Genomic DNA, 21,865 nt, shown 5'->3' with positions numbered 1-21,865 from the left:
TATTTAGAAGTGCTGTTTAGTATTCAATGAAAATAAAAATTCAAAATAATGGAAAAACCGGATTCCCCGGACAAACCGCTGCAGTGTCGAATTTAACGATGCCACATCATTTCTTCTCCCATTTTTGAAATGGAATTTGTCCCAATCGGACAACGGCTATTCCCTCCATCTGCGCGATTCTCCATGCTTCTCTCTGGTCTCTCTCTCCCTCTCTCCTCCCTTTTTAATTCGGCCCCAGCGAAGCCTTTTTGATAATTACTTGAAATGAACAACGGAAGAAAGTATTCTCCACTCACTCTCCCACTTCCTTACTCAGTCACTCTTGCTTGACCCTCTTCTCTTTCTGCCCAATACTGAAATTTATTCGGGAGCTCATTTTTTCCGAAAATGAAAATGAAAATGGGTTTGCTGATTTGGGTACTTTTGGCCGTTTCAGCTATAGCCCTTCTGAGCTGCTGTGCTCTTGCCCTCTCTGAAGATGGTTTACATTCACTCCTCTTGCTTTCACTTTCTTATCTATTTTTTTTTTTTTTTTCAGTTTTAATCACTGATTTCAATCGAGTTCTTTGTTTACAGGCTACGCATTGTTGGAATTGAAGGATGCTTTGAACGAGAGTCGTAGATTTCTCAAGAACTGGAGAGCTTCTGATGCTAACCCTTGCAACTGGACTGGCATTTCTTGTCATTTCCACGACCAAAGAGTTCGTTCGATGTATTTCATTATGTCCTAGATCCCTGTACTTCCATGCCGCCTTTTACTCTTTCTCTGTGTTTCACCTTTTTTTCCTCCTTTTTGCCCCCTTTTTTTTGTCTGGGTTCTCAGAGATCTTCCATATATGCAACTTAAAGGGATCATACCTCCAAGCATTGGGAAGCTAAAGAGATTGCAAAGACTGTAAGTACTTTGCCCCTTTACTTAAAGTTACAAGAGGAAAAGCCTTTCTTTTCGCTTCTTTTCTTCAGCTATATTCATATGAGAGTACATGTATTTGCCATCAGGGGACTTCATCAGAACAGCTTACATGGAATAATTCCCAGTGAAATTACCCAATGCACTGACCTTAGAGCACTGTAAGAGAAAAGGAACCTTTCCCTCTTTTGCCTTTCTTTGTCTCACCTACCCAATTGAACTTCAATTATTATATCCTGTTACATTGGGTTATCTTTTCATTTTCATCTTGTTAGGTACTTGAGGGCTAATTACTTACAAGGAAACATACCGCCTGAGCTTGGAAATCTTTCTCATCTTACCATATTGTGAGACGCTTGTAGTCTTCTCAGGAAATTTTTAGTTTTTGCTAAATCTTTGATATGCTTTCATCTGAACTCCTGTTCTAATAAGTTGGACGATAATTTGCAGGGATCTGTCTAGCAATTCACTGAGGGGATCAATACCTTCTTCTATTGGCAATCTTAGACGATTAAACTTTCTGTAAGTCTAAAATTGATATTACTAGGATGACCATTCCTGGCAATAGTATTTGTAAGATAGACATTTCTTAATGGTGTTCTTATTCAATACTGTACATCTCAGGAACTTATCTACAAATTTCTTTTCTGGTGAAATTCCTAACATTGGAATGCTCAATGCATTTGGGAAACAATCGTAAGTTTTCCTATGTTCTCACTTCCATTTTAAGCATGTTTAAATTGCAATTATGTTTTCCTAATACAGCTTGATAATTTTGTTTCAATGATGAAACGAATTGTTCATAATCATAAACTATACAATTCAGGATCTTGGTATATAACATGGATATTATGGCATAAATTATGTTCATGACTTTTAAATTTCTCCTTTTATGAGATTAATGATTAGTAATCATTAAATGTTCAGTCTGAAAGAAGACTGCATATGTATTATAGACGTTTATATCTGGATCATCTAATTGATTGAGCTTGAGATGGTAATAATATCACCCCCCCAGTCAAAGATGAGCATGTACCCAATGTTTGAAGTACTGGAATTGGATTGAATGTCTTTGGTGGATCTGGCTAACTCTCTAACTCAAGAATGCTGGGAATGTGAAGTGTCAACCATGTCAGCATTAGAGACTTATAATATGATTTGGTATCCCATTATTCTCTTTCAATATTTACTCTCTTACAGCCATCGGCATTTTGTTCTTTGCGCTCTCCAATTGAGCTTGTTCTGAGACATGTTTGTGCAGGTTTACTGGAAATTTAGATTTATGTGGCCAGCAAATACAGAAACCATGTCGGAGTTCCTTGGGATTCCCAGCTTTGCTACCAAATGAAGAAGGTGAACCGCAAGGCACTTTGGAGACTATTTTTTCTTATGACACAACAATTGGTCCTTACAGAACTACTAAACTAAGCTAGCAACTGAACTTGATCACTTAACATAAACTAGTGAATTGATTTGAGCTTTATTAGTAGTTTCCTTCTCTCATAAATCAACTAACCTGAACTGAATGTCACTCGTCCTAAAATTAACCTCATTTTGACACATGATGGAGTTACTGCAGTCCCTTCTAAACGATCTTCACGTTACATGAGTGGAATTCTCATCGGGGCAATGTCCACAATGGGTCTTGTACTTTTTGTGCTTCTAATTTTCTGGTGGATCTGCTTACCATCAAAGAAGGAAAGAGCTGCCAAGAAATATAAAGAAGTCAAGAAGCAAGTTGATCAAGATCCGAGTAAGTTATTCAATCTTATACCTGTTTTCCATGGATAAGTCTAATTATCTGGCTAAAGTTTTTATTTTTCAATAGGCACCAAGCTTGTAACATTCCATGGAAATCTTCCTTACCCCTCATCTGAAATCATGGAGAAGCTTGAGACGCTTGGTGAAGATGATGTGGTAGGAGCAGGGGGATTTGGCACTGTATACAAGATGGTTATGAACAATTGTAGTACATTTGCTGTCAAAAGAATCGATTTGAGTCGTGAAGTATCTGATCATGTTTTTGAGAGTGAGCTCGGAATCATGGGTACCATCAAACATATAAATCTTGTAAATCTGCGAGGTTACTGCAGGCTCCCCACTGCCAAACTTCTCATTTATGATTACTTGGCCATGGGAAGCTTAGATCACCTCCTCCACGGTATGCACATTTTCCAATATTTTTCAATTGAATAGAGATATTTGATCGTATCAAAGACTATACAGATGGTTAATGTTAATATCAACAGTGTACTGTGGCTGAATGCCATGTATATATAATGGTCAAATCAATGTTTGATTGTCCAACCACTAAAATACCTCAGTGAAAACTGGAAACCTACTGGATGCTGTTAACACTTCATCCTTTTATTTTGTTTTTAGTTATTAAAAAGAAAAATAAAAATTTAAACCCTTAATTTTCCTGGAGAGGTAAGGGAAATATTTCCTAGCAATCAAACAGTGGGCTTACTGCTTGCTATTAATTAGTCGGCAACATTTCAGATGTATTACACAGAACCAATATTGTTTACAGTCCGGTAGAAAGCTTTTGAAGTCTAATGTAACTATTACATCTTCATTTTTTCTGTCTTCAGAGCATACTGGACAGCCCTTGAATTGGAATATTCGCTTAGGAATAGCCCTTGGCTCTGCTAGGGGATTGGCATATTTACACCATGATTGCTGCCCACCAATTGTGCACCGTGACATTAAATCCAGCAATATTCTACTTGATCAGAATCTTGAACCTCATGTTTCCGACTTTGGTCTTGCGAAGCTCTTGGTGGATGAGGATGCCCATGTCAGTACAGTGGTTGCTGGCACTTTTGGTTATTTGGCACCAGGTTTGCTGTCATTCATATCCTTAACTATATCTCCTACACACACATGTTCTCTCTCTCTCTCTCACACACACACACGTATCAAATTGAAAGGATTGTTAGGCATGAAAGTCGGAAACAGAAAGATCATATATATAGCAGTCACTGTCATGAAGTTTGTTTATGGCTAAATACCAAGTTGATTAGACAACAATATGATAATTATGCCATGGTACAGTAACATTGAGAACCCCATTCTTGCGCTTACTAGTTGACTTATTTGTGAATGAGTGTATTGTTCATCTAATGTTAATTTGATTCTGAATTGATCATCATTGCAAATGACTGGTTTTGCCACTTGTGGAGCAGAATAACTATTAAACTGTAAGCAGTAAATAATGACTTGTTTTCATGGAGATCATTCGTATATCAAAGTATCAATCAGGCTGAGTACATTTGGGCTTACATCTGAGATAATCGTGCATGGTTTACAGCATTCAATGTCGTATTACAGTTTTGTTAATCTCATGTTCAATTGATTAGTAATCGACAAAGATTGCAAATGACTGGGTTTGCCACTTGTGGAGCAGAATACCTAAATAGTGGGCAAGTCACTGAGAAGTCAGATGTGTACAGCTTTGGAGTTGTATTGTTAGAGCTTGTCACTGGGAAGAGGCCTACTGATCAATCTTTTGTCAAGAAGGGCTTGAATGTTGTTGGTTGGGTGAGTCTGTTGTACCCAAATTTGTATTTTTATTTATTTCAAATAAGAAAATTTGTCTTTTCCATGTTCCTTATCAGTTCATACCAGAGGTTCTTTGAATTGCAAATTTTCAGATGAATACACTGATTAGAGAAAAACGTTTAGCCGACATAGTGGATAGAAAGTGCATTGATGCAGACATAGAGACAGTACAGGTGATCCTTGATATTGCAACAAAGTGCACAGATGCAAGTCCTGATGAACGCCCTTCGATGAAACATGTCTTGCAGATGCTAGAGGAAGAGATCATGTCACCTTGCCCCAGTGAGTTCTATGAGTCTCAATCAGATTGCTATTAATGTGAATTAGATAACCGTTTCTTGATTGAGGATTTCTCATCCATTATTGGAAGGTAGTTGTGCCTCTGTCTCTGGGGCTCTGTATAGTTACTATTTGATCTCAAGGAAAGATGCCTTGAGATCATATCAAGACAATGAAACATGTAACAAAGGTCTTCCATGCAGGTCATTCATTTACTGATTTTGCTAGTTGTGTATTTTTACTTTACTTCTCTGATTCCCCCAAGTTAATTCATTCTTGCTTTCTTGATTTGTAGAATTGTTTTTTCGCATTATCACTCATGGCTATTATCCTTTTATTTCCTGCGAGGTGCTCCTCCTACCTTATCTTCTTCTCTTGAGGATTGGAATTACTTGTTCAAGAGTCTTCTGTTTATTTTTGGTTAACTCAAAGAGTTTTATTACAATGGATGGCAAGAGGAACACAAAGCATCCTGGTTCAAACATCGTAGGGTTCCATTTGCATGATCCATTAACAAACAGTTTTCGACCAATTTTTCTGTTTCTTGAAGAAAAGAAAGCTATTTTTTAATGGGTTATCATACGACTTGTAAACCATCATATCACAGAGCCGGAAAAATGATTGCCATGATGACGGTGGCTCATGGGTGACTAGCAGGTGGTGGGGGAATGTAACCGCCGTCAACGGCGAGGTTATGGCCAGTGATGAAAGCAGAGGCGTCGGAAGCGAGGAACAGCACGGCTTCGGCAACATGATTGACCTTCAACACCGAACCTTGCAGGCTGGTGGAACTGGAGAAAACCTTCTCCACTCCTTCCTCATCCATCCCATACGATCGGCATAGAAGCGGCGTTGCCAACCCAGACGGCGAAACACAGTTAACCCTAATTCCATACTGCCCCAGCTGCCGGCTCGCCGATCTCATCAGCCCCAACACCGCATGCTTTGACATTGAGTAATCCGTGTGCCTCGTCACACCCACGCTAGCTGCAGCACTTGCCGTGCACACGATGCTTCCCTGAGTCAAACACAACCGTGTGACTTTCAAATTTAATTCAAATTCAAACGGTTTTCAACGACCTAACTTATTTTTATGGGTATTTATTTGTATGTAGGTAGCTGTAGTCAACTGCAAAATTGCTTCAGTCATAACCATCAGTCAAGATTAAAACCTTGACTATTGAATTTCAAGGGTCAACTAGACTAACTAAAACTAACTGTTCATTACCTTTACTCCCCCTTCCACCATAGCTCTCCCGGCGTGCTTCACGCAGGCCGCCATTCCCTTGACGTTGACGGAGAAGAGTCTATCCATGGCGGATAAATCGAGATCCAGAACGGTTTGGTGGGTGTTGATAATGCCGGCGTTGCTGAACATGATGTCGAGGCTGCCGTACTTCTGAACTGTCCAGTCAACCATAGACTTGACCTGATCTTCATCGGCGACATCGCAGTGGAAGTAGCTGCATCGATGAGTACCGATGGTGTTAGCTACACTTTCTCCTTCCTCATCTTGTATGTCGGCGATCACCACTGCGCGTGCGCCGTGATCGGCGAAGAGACGTGCTGTCGTCTCGCCGATTCCGCTTGCGCCGCCCGTCACGATCACCACTTTTTCTTGTAAGCTTTTGTGTTGCGATTTAGGGGTATTCTCGTGATCGGCAGCCATTCTATTACTCTCACTCTCTCAGTCTCTGGTTTCTTTTTCTTTGGAAAATTGGGCTGATCGACTATTTTCTAGAATTCTGACGAGTTGGACTTGTTTGGATGGTCCGAATCTGATTGAAATTTATACTGGAATTTGAGTGGTAGGACCAAAGGGGTTCGTCGTCCCCTCGTGCAGAGGCTTATCACCTTATCACCATCTCCCGCTCAACAGCAGGAAGGTCCATGCGTGTTGGTCTTTGTCTTTTGGTTCGTCTCCATCAACCACCATGCGTTGAACTAAGGCTCTTATTTTTTTTTATCAATTATTATTTTCAATTATAAGGTTTCTTCATTATTTTAAGTTAGTTTGACATCTATTATCAGTTTTATTTTATTTAAAATAATCAAAAAAAATCTCAAAATTCATAATGAAAAATAAAATTTTTGTCTATTATGAATTATGATGAGAATTTCATTCTCTTCATTTATGCACAAGTTTACTTAAAATTTTATGATTAAGATGAAGGTAAAATAGTCAATACATATTTATTTATAAAAATCATATTTTTTCTCTTTTTTATCCCTTGCTCATTATTATTTACTAACAATTTTTTATTTTGACACCAAACTTATTTTTCATTCCATAATTTATTTTCAACAAAATTCACCAAATCATTTTTCATTCTTGACCAATAATGAATTCTTGTACCTATTTCTTTTAAATAGGCATAATAGAGAATGAGAATTGATACAAAAAAAAGCCTGAGTAAAGAGAATTGCATTTGCACTGAGCTTCCCTTTATCCTTTTATTTTATTTTTTTATTTTTGCCCATATTGTTTTATTTTTGTCTATAGAGGGTTAGTGGAATGATCGAGAAGTTTCACTTCTCAGTGGAGAGGTCATGTGTTTAGCCTTAGGGGTATTCTCGTGATCGGCAGGAAGTTTAAAAAATGATTGCATAAAACAAAAAATATTAAACAAAGAAGCTTTGGTACCTTCCTAGCATTAAATATTGACATTAACACTTTAAATACAGAAAATTTTTCATGTACAACCATGACACCAATGGCAACAACTCCTGGCACTCTCCGAATCATACCCACAACATAGTGTATATTACATGCACTCAGTAGAATTCTTTAATTTGTTACTACTATTTTATTTACTGAATGATGGTAAAGAATTATCAATAGTTTCTGATATAATACAAATATCAAAAGAACCTATAGCTGCACCAATCAATACATATACATCCATCTATAATTCTGTAGTATTTTTTCCGCCAATTTCTACAAAAAAGAAGGGGGGCAACAATAGCCCAGAATCCTAGGAGGTATGAAATAACCACACATGAATAGAACATCAAGTCATTGTCGAGCAAGTTTTGCTCTTCATCATCTGCTTCATGATGATTATATTCATTGTGGGGTGATTGAGGTGAAGAACACTTGACATCAGTTGGAGGTCCACAAAGGCCCGGATTATTGAGATAGCTTTCGATTGTGAAAGTAGCAAAATTGTTCTCATATGGGATCTTTCCTGAGAGTTGATTGAAGGACACATCGAAAGTGGAAAGAGAATAGAGTTGAATTATTTGAGGTGGGATATTACCTGTCAACTTGTTGTGAGACAGATCCAAACTCTCCAAGTTTTTCAACTCTTGAAAGGATACTGGAATATGGCCAATAAAAGAATTGTGAGAAAGATTTAATGAAAGCAAGGCTCTCAAGTCCCCAATTTGAGAAGGAATATTGCCAGAGAAATGGTTTAGAGAAAGATCAATTCCAGCCATTTGGGCAAGTGGAAGACCCTCATATAAGTATAAATTTCTCTTTGTGGCAAAATTTATCTTCAGTTTGACATCAATGTAGATAGAAGACCATATTTCTGTAAAAAGTGGTGATTCAGATTTTTCTAGCCATGAGGAGATGTTGTTAAGGCAAGAAGGAATGGTTCCAGATAGAGAATTACTTGAAACATCCAGAAAACGTAATTGTCGCATTTGACACACGCGAGATGGAAGAGAACCAACAAAATAGTTTCCTCTTACAAGGAGTGCAATCAAGTTTGGGAAACAAGAATACCAATGTTGCATATAGCCAGATATGGAATTCCTACTTATGTCAAAAAGTATGAGTGAGGGAATGGTTGATGCAGTGATTGGGGGTAGTCTTGTGAAGCAATTCCCATCAAGACTCAAGAATTGTAGATTTGTCATATTGGAAACTGAGCTTGCCATTGCTTCTAAGTAGTTATTTGATAAGGCTAAAAGCTTCAAGGAAGTATTATTTCGAGTTAACCCAAGAGGTATTTCCCCTTCAAAGAAATTATTGGACGAGTCTAAAAATTGCAGGTCCATTAGTTTGCCAAATGAAGATGGGATGAAGCCTTCAAGTTTGTTTTTTGACACATTCAAGAGGACAAGATCTGGGAAAACTGTATTGAAGTTGTCAGGAAGATTGCCCATGATATTGTTGTCAGAGATATCAAGGTGTTTGAGTCTCGACGTTTCATTTTGCCACAAGATTGACAGAGGAAATGAGCCATGTAAATGGTTGCTACTCAACTTCAACTGGTAACGTGGAGTAGCATTATAAAACAACCATGGTGGAATTGTTCCTTGAAGAGAGTTGCCAGACAAAGATAGCTCATTAAGGTTGTACTGGGTCGAAATAAAGAAGGGAACGGTCTTGAGTTTACAATTCTCTAAGCCGAGGGAATGTAATTGGAAATCTGGAATCCAATGAGTTGGGAATGCAGTTTCAACCTCCAAATCTAAATTGTTTGAAAGATTAATTTCTTCAAGATTTGAAAGATTAGCAAACATAGAGAAGAAAACCATTCCTTCTAACTTATTTCTGGAAATGTCAAAGCTGACAAGAGAAGTTAAGTTAGAAATTGAAGGAGGCACAATGCCTGATATTTGGTTTTGTGAAAGATTAAGGCTCTGCAAAGACTTTAATTGGATCAAACATGGCCAAGGGATGTTGTTTATGGAGTTCATGCTAAGACCCAGTTCTCGTAGCCTCCTGAGTTTACAAAGCCCTGTGAAATCAAAGTGAAATAAGAAGAAATTAGAAAGTGTCTGTAAATTGAGCATGGTTGAGTTCAACCAGTTCTGGATTTCACAGCAGAGGCCTAGCTTGTTCAAAAAACCACTCCTTTCAAGTCCTGTCCTAGAAATTCTGTTTTTGTGAGCATTTCAATCTCTAAAGAACCAAATAATGCAAAAGATTGGACTTTGATAGTGCAAAGCTAACCTTAATAAGATATTAGCTGTAAGGAATAATAAAAATTTTCTAGAAACAAAAGGACTTCTTAGTTACTATTACTGGTATGTACCTGTTGAGAAGCCAAGTGAACCTCTTAAATTATTCGACGAGAAGTAAAACTCTTCGAGCACAAAATTATCATCAAATAGGCAAGAAGGTAAGTCTTCATCACTAAGACCATTATTGTCTAGTTTCAAAATCTTGAGTTTCTTCTTCTGCCCACATATTAATCCTACAATACCACACACATATTTATCATGTGTTGGTCTAATTGTAATTCAATATATAATTCATTGGGAGTGTATAACCATTTTTATATTTACCTTCTAGGAGAGTTGTCGAATGTTTGGTAAAAATGCCATCCAGATAAAGGTTTTCCAAAGAAGATTGACTTTGTTGTAGGCAAGGGGGAATGCTTTCCACGTTGAAATGGCTAAAACTTAAGACCAATGTCTTGAGATTCCTTATTACTCCGCATAATGCTGCACGCAATAGGAACAAAAATAAGAAGAACATTTTACGATATCTTGTAATTAATTGGTAATAATGTCTTTAAAATGTAATCAAGAAAACCAGACATAGATCTAGTATTTTCCACCTCTCATACTTCCATGATTGAGATTGTTGTGTTTTAGAACTAGACCGCGAAGATTTATTGCTCCTTGTAATGCTGAAATAATACAAGAAAATATATACAAAAAATGCCACCATGTTTCGTAAAATTGAATATAATCTGGTATAATATTGATATTATTAATTATCTTGTGGATGGAGGGTCTTTTCCTCTTCATACCTGTTAGGACATTAGATGACTCTTCAAGGGGAAAAATTGGATAAGTAGAGCATTTCCAAATAAGAGAATGTATCCAACATACAAGGTGGAAGAGATCCATTACTAAGAATATTATTACTCAGATCCAACACACGGAGATTCCTCAATCCACATAATGCTGCAACATCACCAAATAAAACATGAAAAGAATTTAGGGCAACTAACATTACATAAGTAAAGATGACATGTTATAGGCGATGGAGTTTCATTCTTATTGTAATTACCTGATAACAGAGGAAAAGATAGGCTGAAAGAATTGCCTTGTAAATAAATCTCTCTCAAAAATGGAAGGCCATTTGCAAGACACGTTGGAAGGCCTTTATCATCCAAATTATTCTTCTCCAAAGATAACTCTTTGAGATTTCGTAGTTCGCATAATGCTGCATTTGATAGAATGAATAATTGACATGAATATATTTTTACAGAATAGACAAATTTAAAACTTAAAATATATTAAAAGAGATGAAACAAATGGTATCTTAAACAATTCTCATATAACAAATCATTTCATTGGAATTCATGAAATATAAAGACCTAAAATATATTTGTCTTTTTCTATTAGTTCTTTGAAAAGATTGAAATAAGCTAGAGTTCATATTTTTTGGAGATTTGAAGTCCATGTTGTTGTTGCTATAATTGTAGATGATGATTGAAAATCTTTTCTGAGCAAGTTGTACATACAAAAAGATTGTAGGTGATCAATATTGTTTAATCAATCATACAAAGTCTGTAAACATACATAATTCAAAACAAGAATATAAAAAAATCTGGTAATGTGCAAAAATAAAACCAAATGAACTTATATTAAACCAGAAAGTTCTCTAATCATAAAACAGGTATCAATTAAAGGAAAGAATCCTACACACCTTTTGGCATAATCCAACCTCTGATGTTGTTATCATCTAAGCGTAGAGTTTGTAACTCTTTGAACTGAGTAAATAAAGAAGCATTTGGATACCAATATTTTTCTGCTCCTTTAAAGTGCCCAGAAAGATCAATTAGAACCACATGATCTATCGAATTAAAAGAATCGCACTGTAGAAATGGCCATTCACAACAATTGTCATTTCCTTGCCAATTTGCATGAAGTACAGAACCGAATGGTTGGTTTATGGAAGACTCCCAAAGTTGTATGAGAGCAGTCCTCTCTTCATTGAGACAACCTTTGCAAACATAAAGAACATAACAGAAACACAGGAGATTCAAAAAAATTGTTGCCTCACCCATCTCAGACAAGAAAGAAAGTCTTTTCACAGATAGTTGGGTTAACGTTTAAGGCTCTTCATGAAGATTTGGAAACTGATCCGATGCAATATATATTATTTGCCATAAAGATGGGCAGACTTGGGTCGTTTATATATAGTATAGAATCATGAGAATGCTTATTTCTTTACTTGTTTTTCTTTTTTTCCCTTCCCTTTCAGAAGGAGATAGATCACATTGGTGGAACAAGCACTAAGTTTGATATACGTTTCAATTTTGCATAAGATGATTATGTCAAAGAGCACTGAAAGAGAGATAGACTAGATTGGGCTCCCACAAACCAAAATAAGTACTTGCCTCCACATTGTATGAATTAATTGACTATGGTGGAATTTCCTTATTTTCTTAATGGGGTCCATGGGCAAGAGGTGATTTTCAAATTTGGGGTTTGGTATATATCTTTTTCTTTTTCTTTGGCAAAAGATGAACACATTTGAAGAAAAGGGAAGCGATCAGTTTTGTATGTTTATGATGATATGACATCAAATGACTTGACTTGGCTAATTTTATGTGTATCTTAGAACTAGAAGTTGTTATACCTAAAATCTTCCATCTTCAAATCCACAATAAGTTATGGGAACATCTTCTCGACTAAGTTTAGGTAATAACAAATTTTGAAGAAAAGGGAAGCGATCAATTTTGTATTTTTATGATGCATTACTTGACATGACATGACCCAATTTGAAGCAGTCCGACTAGTCATGGGAACATTTTCAGGATTGAGTCACTTTGGCTTTGTTGGATTGCTTAATGTGCTGCACTGGGCTGCCTACGGTTAGGATTTAAAGTGGTAGGTGAGACCACCAGGTATTTTAAAAAATACCAAAACGAGTGGTCTTAGTGCTGCGCAATAATTGGACAACACTGAAGCCAAACGCGCTTTGTTTTGGTGGTTATGATTCCAAATGTTGTTTGAACGAGAAGAAGACTGTTCGCTTGCAATTGAAGGATTCCCTCAATTATCATTGGACAACCATCCTTATACACACCTAACTGCAATATTCATGCTTGAAATCTCTTTCTAGTCTTATACCCAAAAAAAAATCTCTTTCGAATCTTTGACTTCTTTTTTTTATTTTCATATTTATATAATATATATATAGTATTTTGTATAGATTTTATTTTTCATTTATTTTAATAAAAAATTATTAAAAAAACACGTCATCTTAGCTTACCAACTTAAGTAAGAATAAGGAACTAAACCGAATAAAAGATCTTTTAGGCTGCATTTGTTTGTTGGAATAAAGGTGGGGTGGGAAAAAAGGGATGGGAAAATTCTTGAAAAGAGTGTAGATTTCTTACTTTTATTTTAAATCCCAAAATGGTAGATTGTTTGGTTGCTTGGGGTGGAAAAGTGGGAGACAAGTTTTCTTAAATCAAGAAAGCTTGTCTGCTGATGTGGCAGCCCAACTTTCCCACCCCATGGCATTTTAAAACCCCACATATTTGGTGGGACTTTGTGGGAAAGTTGGGAAAAGTAAAAAGTGGGACCCACTCCTATCACTTTTCCACAAAACCCTTTCTTTTCTTTTCCTTCTCCCTCACCCTACTACACATGGGACCCACATGTTTTTTTTTCCCCACCCCACCTTTGCAAACAAACGCAGCCTTAAATAATGATCGAGTGGATGGGGTACCTGCCATATCAATATTCAATTATCCTTTTAAAGTGTAGAGGAAAAATCTATTAGACCATTATTTGTTATGATTCCAAATGTTGTTTGAAGAAGAAGAAGACTGTTCGCTTGCAATTGAAGGATTCCCTCAATTATCCAGACGGTTTCGCTCTTGTTGATGATTGGGTGGGAGGTAACTGTAGTGATTGGATGAATATAGTTTACAATTCCACACACAATGTAATATCTATTTCTCTCAATTGGAAAAGAGAAGTTCTATTTCTCTCAATAGGGAAATGGTACCCAAATGCTTCTTTATTTACTTGGGTCTTTACATGAACTCTATATAGAATATTTGTTAGACATGTTTGAGCCAATTAAATTCTTTGAATACCCATAATCTTTTTAAAAGCGAGATCGTAAGCACCGTGCTTCCTTTAATTTCAAACCTAACTTTTCTTGTCAGACTTTACCTTTCTAAAAATAAGTAGGAACTTGGAAGAAGTGATTTTTTTCCTCTCGTGTTTGCTAATCTTTCAAAATTTGAAGGGATTGACCTTCACACAATAGAGTTTTGGAAGTTGAAGCCGAGTTCCCAACTTGGTTTCATTTTTCCAATTAATTTTTTGTAGCTGAGGTCCCCCCCCTTGGATTAACTCAAGATAACACTGTATTGTTACATTCATATGCAAATTCAAGAGTTTCTAAGCTCTTCACACAAGCCTTCTTATAACTCCATCAAGTTTACCCTCACTCATGCTTCTAGACATAAATGGGAACTCCATGCATAGAAACATCCAAAATTAGTTGGTGCATGTCTACTGCCTTTTCCAAATTTGTTCTCACTTTTTATGAATGAAAAACCTTTTGTTGGTTATCTTCCACCTTCGTTGTGCCAAATGTGTAAGATACATGTTTTGGATCTCTAGAATAACAATCTATCTAGAGCCACACCTTCTTGCCTTAACAACATCATTTCGTGGATGAAAGAATCTGGACTAGATGAGAATTTTGGATTTGAATCGACGTCGGTTGTTGAGGAAGTTATGTACGATATATATTTTGCGACAAAAAGAAGTTTGTACTCATACAATGGTTGTCCTCTTTACCAAAGTCAACTGTTCATCACCCCAATTACATCATAGTGGACGCAATTACGAAGAACGAAGTCGTCCCGAACAACTTGTCTTTAAAGTCCAACTTCTTAATGGATCCAAAGAGAATCAGTCTAGTAGTTCCTTTATTATATATAAGCTATTAAAGGAAACTTCTTTTTACGAAAAAAAAAAAACTTGTTAGAGGATGGAGAGGGGATTAAGAAATTTTAGGGAATGGACTTTTAAAGAACAGCTAAAACATTTTCTTTTTAACGTTGAATTTAATTTGGTTGACACGCTTGTAAACCATGGGGTTAACGAGCTGTCCCTTTTCATCAACAAATCCTTTCTCTACGGAATTGCAATGGAACCTTCTCTCTCCTTTTTCCCTTTCGTAATCCAACCTATTGACTTGATTTTCGCTTTCCTAAATTAAATAATGGAGAGAGGTTTGCTGCGAGGCTGCATGTATGTTATGTCAGCACAATGGTTATTTATCATTTACGACATTTTCAATTGAAATTGGCATCATTAGCTAATTCAATTATTTAAATCTGAATAAGTTTCGATCTGGACTATAGGCTGCACAGTGCTGCACATTTATCACACCCAAGTAGAGCTCCCAAATCACACCGACCCAAGAATAAATAAATAAGACCACCTACAAAAAATGTGAGCTCCCAAATTCTAGTAATCGGGAGTACAGTCCAGCAAGACAATGAACTTCTCACAGGTAAGACTGGAAGAGGTATAAATAAAGGTGAAAGCCCTATCAGAAGTTAAGAATGCAATACAAGCTTCAAAAAAGGTGTAGGTCATGAAGTCCTAAAAAATAGTTAATCCCAGCATAGTGACATCCAGCTCCATAAGCTCATTGTCCCAAAAAGACTTGCATCTTTGATGAACTCATTAAATAACACATTGAAAGTATCCTGTTCACTAGTATCTCCCAGTTATGGCATTGTCTACTGGAAGTCTGAAAAACTAAAAATTGATTGACATAACTAACATGAAAAGAGATATAACTAGAAGAACAGAAGGGCCAATGATGTCAAGAACCACATCACCGAGAAACTAAATCAGATATTTACTAATACCACATGACAGAATTTGGGTGTAAAAGCACCTTTGAATATCACAAAAACCATAAGTGAAGCCATAAAAAATACATACACAAGTTCTTGATCTTTCAGGGGCATCAGGGCCAGATATACATATTTTGGTTTCCATACCTTTGACAAAGGATCCATTTTATGATGGAATTGGAAAGCCCTCCAATGTCGCAGTCAAACTAGAGAAGATCATCATAGGCAATGATTTCCCTGCCTTTGTAAGGTGTGTCTAAACCATTTCTGGGACTCACTATGTCCACATTCTGTTTAATGCCCCTGCCATGTTTCCTGAGAGGTACTTCAGCACGCAACAACTTGGAAAAGGGTCGCTCCTCTTTAGAAGAAATACTAACTCCTTCCCTCCACTCAGGAGATGGATCATCTACCCAAGATACCTGGACCTGCATTTCTCACAAATGCTATCTGTCTGAGACTTTTTTAAAAACCATTGTGAAATTTTTAATAACATTCAAATTCTACAACTCATAATCAAGAATGGACCATAAAGAAGGCAGCCACCAGAGCTATTCAGAATCATAAGCAGCCGATGTTAGCCATTCCTTAAACTTCCTACTTTAGCAATTTGTTGGAAGCAAGTTAAACCCACCTGACCTAATGACCTATCAATGTTTCTTAGATTCAGGCAGCTACACTCATCAAGGAGGATGAGCTGATTTAATTCCACCTTCTTTTTGGTCTACCTCCCCCTACAAAACAATCTATTCCTCATGCTCATCTTGTTTCTTCCCAACCCCAAATTCGGTCTCACTTCATTTGCCACAGAAGAAGTTTTTGAGTATTATGAGATGCTCCATTATTTCAGTTCTATGACCAGCATACCAGCACTACAAACTTAACAGCAAATCATTCCCTTGTTCCCTTTTTTAATTTTGTCACTTTAACCGCTACTGAGGTTTCATAGAAACTACAGGTATCTAGTTGCCAGAAATCCAAAAAATAATAAACTGGTAAACTAGCAAGGTCAAGCTTTGATAGGGGAAATAAGCGAAATAGGAAACAAGGAAAGTCATTAGGGCTTCTGTTACCTTTCGGGAATCGACGGTGATGGGGAAAGACGGATCAAGGGAAGCGTTGACGGCGGCAGCAGCAGAGTCGTGGGAACGAAAGGTGATGAAGCCCAGGCCACTACGGTCAATCCGAAGGCGTGAGATGCTACCATACACCTCAAAACGACACTTAAGGTCGAGGACGGAGCAGTTTTGGTCGAGCCCAGATACGACAACCACCGCAGGGGAGCTCTGCTTGGAATCGGCGTTGGTGGTGGTGGTGGTGGTGGTGGGCTCCTGCAGACGTTCTCCAATAGGTTTTCCACTATAATGATTGTGATGCGAGGGACGAGCCCTCTTTGATCTCCTAAACGAAGTTGAAGTTGAAGTTGAAGCAGTAGAACGATACTGGCCGGATCCGTAGTCGGATCTCTCTCTTTTCCGGCTCATGTCTTTCTCCTTCTCTACAGAAACAAGCAATCACTTTGACTCACTCACACTTCCCTACCAATCCGGAAAAGCATCAATTTCTCCAGCAATTCCTCTCTCCCCGCGGATCGGTGGGCAAGTGAACATAAAGATCATATTTTTATTCCTTCTGGTTTCGGTTCTTTCTTAGTGTACCCTAGAGAGAAAATACCGGGAATAGAATGTTATTTACCCAAAAAAAAAAAAAAAAGAGAAAATATCTGGAAGGAGAGAGAATATTTTATGAGATTTCAGAAATACCCAAAATATTCTTAAAATCGGAGTTTCACCCAGATTTCCGATGCGATTTGCGAATGTAATTGATTCCAACATTATATTTTTCATTTTTTTTTAATTAATTATATATGGGGTTGGGGGTGAGCCGGGTGGGGGTGTGGGTGTGGGTGTGGGTGTGGGGTGATAAAATCTTTTTCATGGTCCCAATCATGATGACAAAAATTGTTTCAATCTTGTGCATTAGATATGCATAGGACTATTGTAATGCGTAGGACTATCAAGCAAAATTTCGAATTGTGGTATCAAAAATTTCGGTTGAGATTTCGACCATGGACTGAAGCAAAGTCCCATAATGACTGGCCTTGATCAAGAAAAAGAAAAATCCATTAATACACATAAATCAATTCATATGACACTTACATATAAATTCAAGGGATGTATATTCTCGAATTGTTCTAGGCTGCATTTGTTTATTGGAATAAAGGTATCTTAAAAAAAAAAAAGGGGTGAATTTAAAATATAAAAAAAAACTAATTTTTTTGTTAAATTTTAAAAGTGTGACTCGTTTGGTAAATGAGGGGGGTGGAAAAGTAGGTAACAGGTAAACTTGTCTTAGTGAGGTGGCATTCTAATTTTTCTACTCCATATATTTTCAATATCTCACAAAATATATGAAATTTTGTGAAAAAATATGAAAAATAAAAAAGTATGATCCATATTTAATATTTTTTTCACAAAATTCCGTTATATTCTCTTTTTTCCTCACTTACATATGTGGCTTATAGTTTTTTTTTTCCCTTTCACCCCAATTTTACAAACAAATGCAACCTTAGTCTACGGGGAAGAAGTTTGTAAGGCTAAATTTGACAACTATTGTCGAAGGGTACTATTATCAGCATTTGTAATTCATTTGTTAAGGCAAAAAGTTGTGACGCCTTATCAGTTTTATTTATTTATTTTTTATACTGAAAGAAAACTTAGTATTAAATAAGAGAACAAGTACACAAACTAGTAGCATCTATGACTTCTATACGCCCTATCAGTTGGCCACAAAGTCCTTGTAGGTGAGGGAAGCATGTATAAGATTTTTTGATTGTTAGAGCATATTTGTTTAATGTGAATGTTTAGATTTGCTGGTTGCTCAAACTCTATCACCATCATTCCCTTTAGCACTGACTTTGTTGTATCCTCTTCATTATTGGTGCCCATATTGAGGATTCAAATAGGGTCCTTGACGAGATTCTCTACCTAGTACCAAGCTATTAGCATGTTTGAAAAGAAAAGAGAAAAAAAACAATCGTAAAAATGAGTGCCAGAGATCAGGCAATCTAGTTTGATTCAAATGCTCCGTTCGCAGGCCTGGAGGTCCTGATTTCCAAATCCACTTTTTAGTTGCCAATTTGATCATGTCTACCGTGAAAAAAGTAGGTTGAATTCGAGTCTACCGTGAAAAATGTCTCCTTGACAAGGATATTAAATTTTACATGTATATTATGTTTTCAAAATAATTTCCCTCCTTGACATGGATATTAAATTTTACATGTATATTATGTTTTCAAAATAATTTCCAGTAAGCCTTACACAAATTGAAGGATCTACTGTATCCACTCTTAGGTAGTTCCTTAAAAGCAAGTTTAATAGTAAAAGAAACACTAGAATAGATTAAAGATTTCCATTCATCCTATCATTCACAGAGGGTATTGGATTTTTTTTTGTGGCAGCCATTGCAGCTAACAGCTGATGGTGGACATTTAGCCAGGTGTATAGATACCAAGCGAATGGTTATCAAAGCAAAAGGTTGGGGTTGTGTTGCAAATATAACTTTCTTGTTTTTATACTAAAGGGTTTTCTTAGTTTGCAAATTTACAAAAGTACACCCCAAGCTCAACCCGATCCTAAACCCCCATTTTGCAACTATGCTTTATTGATTCCTAAGGGCTTGTTTGGTTACTTGAGTCTAGAGATTTCAAGTTTATGGAATCATGGTTCATAAAATAACTATTTGGTTAGCTTAAATCTTTGAAATGAAATATATAATAAATTCATTTTGAAAAAGCATCTATAGAGTCACGGTTCAAATGTTTAGAGCTTTTATAGTAGGGCAAAATCTCTAGATTTCACCTTATACCCATAAATCTATAAATTCACACAACCAAACAGATATAAATCTCCTATTTGTGAATCTAGAGAATTCAAATATCTAGATTCATGTAACCAAACAAGCCCTAAGTTAACGAGGGACTACGCAAAACCAAATCCTTGAAAGACTAGAGTTAACTTGAAAATGGAACTGTAATTCAACTTCAGAAATTCTAGGGGCCTAGGGCTCTTCTGAAACCCTAATTTCCTCATCAGTTTCTTTCTCTTCCAACCTCGGAAAACCCCAATTACAACCTCAACCCCAAGACTCGCACTGGGGTTCGAAAACCCCAGGGAATCCTCTTTTTTACTACAAAAAAAAAAGACTTCCAGCGGAGAGAATAATAGGGTATGTTTACGATTATTTATCTCTTCTCTTTCCCTTTTTCTTCGTCCCTCAAACAAACTATTGGTGCGATTGAAATTGTTGACAAATGAAGTCATTTTTAAGTCACTAAGGGGTCACTAAAATATTCCCTTGCAAATGTTTTAAGGTAATATGTTAACTACCTTCTTTCTTGGTTCATTTGACTGACCTAGAACTTTGATTTAGGTATTTCTATGCCAACACCACCAAAACATGCAGTTGAATTGGGTTTTCATTTCTTGAAGTAGTTGAAAAACCATGGTTGAATCGGGAGAGTAAATTTTTTATAGAAGTTTTTATGAAAATCAACCCCTCTACGAAACATGTTAGTTTCCTGGTTTTCAAGAGCCATCTAAAGATCGTGACTGATGATTTCAGACTTAATAAGTTAAGATCAGCCAAATACCATTCGATTAGCTCTTATAAAACGGGAAAATATCTTCTACTGTGCATATCATTGCGCTTATATATTAAATAAGTAGCTGAAAAAACAAGAAAATTACAAGACTATTGAGAGTTTTTTCAATTTAAAATCAAGTCTTTAACACCTCCATTGACTTTGGTTTTGCAAAATAATACTATAAATTGGTTCACTTGACCAGATTTTCAAATTTGCTTGCCAGTAATACTAAGCAACTGTGGGCGTTCCATTGTAGCTCTAATTTAAACCCGATTCAAATTTTCAGCGGAGATTTGATTCGTTTTTTCTCTCTCCTCGACCTCCATCAGGAATAGTGCTAAAATGGTGGAATAAAGGTATAGTTGGACGATTGTTTTTGTTTGAAACTCTTTCAGAGTAAATAATTAGTGAAGTTAAAAGGGTTCTTCTTCTTCTTTGGGTAGAGGTTCGTTGATTCCTAGGGTCGGTTAGATTTAGGGATTTGGTTTTGCAAATTTACAAAATAATAAACTTTATGCCAATGCAGGTTGGTTGAGTGGTAAAAATCCATGCATCTCAGTGGTAGGTCTTGGGTTCGACCCTTGCGGATGGCATTACATTTCTAGTATTAAAAAAAGCACCAATATCAAAAAATAATAATAATAATAATAAACTTTATTTTGTATATAATAAAATTTTTAAATTTAACAAAAGAATATTATTTGCATCTATACCCTGATCTTTGATTTAACACGGTTGGATGGTTTATTGTACATGTAGCACAATCTTCATTGTTGGTCACTAGTAGTAGAGCTACTGCAAATAAAAATCCGAGGTTAATTAGGGCGGCTGCAAGGGGTCTAGGGAGTGTCAGATTTGTTTTGAATGTATATTAGATATTCAAAAGAATTTCCACCAATGAGAACACAAACTAACAGAACTACTGTGCCCACTCTTAGGTAATTCGTCAAAAGCGAGTTTAGTTGTAAGAGAAAAATCATAAGATATTTAATTTCAATCATCCTAGTCATTCCGAAGGGAGAGGGTAGTTAGGGCTGCTACAACAAGTGTTTTTTTTTTTTTTTTTTGTCAAATTTAACTTCTTTTTTTTTTACATTTTTTATGGGTTCATCCGGCAGAGGGCACTGCGATTACATCCTCAAATTAATGCCGCCGAATGGGTGCTAACCCAAGATCTCCCCGTGGGAGGTAGAGTCTTTAACCGCTTTACAACAAGTGTAGGGTTAGGGAGTGTTAGATTCGTTTCTCTCTTTTTATTTTCAAGACTATTTATTGGATTGCACCAAAATGTAGGGGTGTCAATGGGTGGGCCAGCCTTGAACCCTAACTTTACCCTAAATACTGAAATTGAAACCCAAGCCCTCTAACCCTAACCCTAATTTTTCGTGGGAGATAAAATGAATAATACCCATTAGATAGAATCAAACCTGCTAGTCATTCCCAAGGAAAACACTATAAGGCTAACAGTCGATAGGATTTTATTAACACCCCAACCAAAATGTATAAAGAGAGGATATAAGGTTAAAAGAGAATCTCCTTCATTGATTTGAATTGCTAGTAATATACCACTTCACTCATAGCCCCCTAAAAGGTTTTAGTAATCAAAACCTCCACTCTTTTCACTTTTAGGTAGTGAAAGATATTATCATTATT

General features: G+C 36.5%; 3 protein-coding genes and 1 pseudogene across 4 annotated transcripts; 1 reads left to right on the top strand and 3 right to left on the bottom strand.

Annotated features, from left to right (window-relative positions):
• The first annotated feature begins 201 nt into the window (after positions 1-201).
• LOC149006813 (LRR receptor-like serine/threonine-protein kinase FEI 1) lies at positions 202-4,791 on the top strand. The gene is made up of 13 exons (XM_089165327.1): positions 202-481; positions 577-712; positions 824-895; positions 1,000-1,071; positions 1,186-1,257; positions 1,361-1,432; positions 1,535-1,606; positions 2,172-2,263; positions 2,490-2,663; positions 2,739-3,071; positions 3,505-3,753; positions 4,320-4,453; positions 4,567-4,791. Exons 1-13 carry the CDS (start codon positions 388-390, stop codon positions 4,789-4,791), a joined length of 1,797 nt encoding a protein of 598 aa, XP_089021453.1. The 5' UTR covers positions 202-387.
• Positions 4,792-5,393: 602 nt separating this feature from the next.
• Positions 5,394-6,497, bottom strand: LOC149006812 (short-chain dehydrogenase reductase 3b-like). Its single transcript, XM_089165328.1, has 2 exons — positions 5,982-6,497; positions 5,394-5,771 (listed from the first exon to the last, which is right to left on the bottom strand). Exons 1-2 carry the CDS (start codon positions 6,420-6,422, stop codon positions 5,394-5,396), a joined length of 819 nt encoding a protein of 272 aa, XP_089021454.1. The 5' UTR covers positions 6,423-6,497.
• Positions 6,498-7,588: 1,091 nt separating this feature from the next.
• On the bottom strand, positions 7,589-11,772 carry LOC149006811 (cuscuta receptor 1-like; annotated as a pseudogene). The gene is made up of 7 exons (XR_016175270.1): positions 11,373-11,772; positions 10,731-10,886; positions 10,468-10,624; positions 10,273-10,344; positions 9,998-10,156; positions 9,745-9,906; positions 7,589-9,447 (listed from the first exon to the last, which is right to left on the bottom strand). The product of XR_016175270.1 is annotated as a cuscuta receptor 1-like (transcript).
• Positions 11,773-15,174: 3,402 nt separating this feature from the next.
• LOC149006810 (homeobox leucine zipper protein) lies at positions 15,175-17,237 on the bottom strand. The gene is made up of 2 exons (XM_089165956.1): positions 16,641-17,237; positions 15,175-15,995 (listed from the first exon to the last, which is right to left on the bottom strand). The coding sequence occupies exons 1-2, from the start codon at positions 17,049-17,051 to the stop codon at positions 15,774-15,776; spliced, it is 633 nt and encodes a 210-aa protein (XP_089022082.1). The 5' UTR covers positions 17,052-17,237; the 3' UTR covers positions 15,175-15,773.
• Between the last annotated feature and the right edge of the window lie 4,628 nt (positions 17,238-21,865).

This window comes from Hakea prostrata, chromosome 8 (assembly GCF_041222555.1).
Source record: "Hakea prostrata isolate BN-2017 chromosome 8, UWA_Hpros_2, whole genome shotgun sequence".
NCBI lineage: Eukaryota > Viridiplantae > Streptophyta > Magnoliopsida > Proteales > Proteaceae > Hakea > Hakea prostrata.
This window is presented reverse-complemented; position numbering and strand designations above follow the sequence as displayed.

Bases quoted from the DNA above. Each gene is read 5' to 3' on its own strand.
- LOC149006810 (XM_089165956.1), bottom strand. From the start codon at position 17,051: ATGAGCCGGAAAAGAGAGAGATCCGACTACGGATCCGGCCAGTATCGT. The intron at 15,996-16,640 runs GTAACAGAAGCC...TGAGAAATGCAG, and splicing joins TCACCGTCGATTCCCGAAAG to GTCCAGGTATCTTGGGTAGA.
- LOC149006813 (XM_089165327.1), top strand. From the start codon at position 388: ATGAAAATGAAAATGGGTTTGCTGATTTGGGTACTTTTGGCCGTTTCA. The intron at 896-999 runs GTAAGTACTTTG...ATTTGCCATCAG, and splicing joins CTAAAGAGATTGCAAAGACT to GGGACTTCATCAGAACAGCT. The intron at 2,664-2,738 runs GTAAGTTATTCA...ATTTTTCAATAG, and splicing joins GCAAGTTGATCAAGATCCGA to GCACCAAGCTTGTAACATTC.
- LOC149006812 (XM_089165328.1), bottom strand. From the start codon at position 6,422: ATGGCTGCCGATCACGAGAATACCCCTAAATCGCAACACAAAAGCTTA. The intron at 5,772-5,981 runs GTAATGAACAGT...TGTTTGACTCAG, and splicing joins TGGTGGAAGGGGGAGTAAAG to GGAAGCATCGTGTGCACGGC.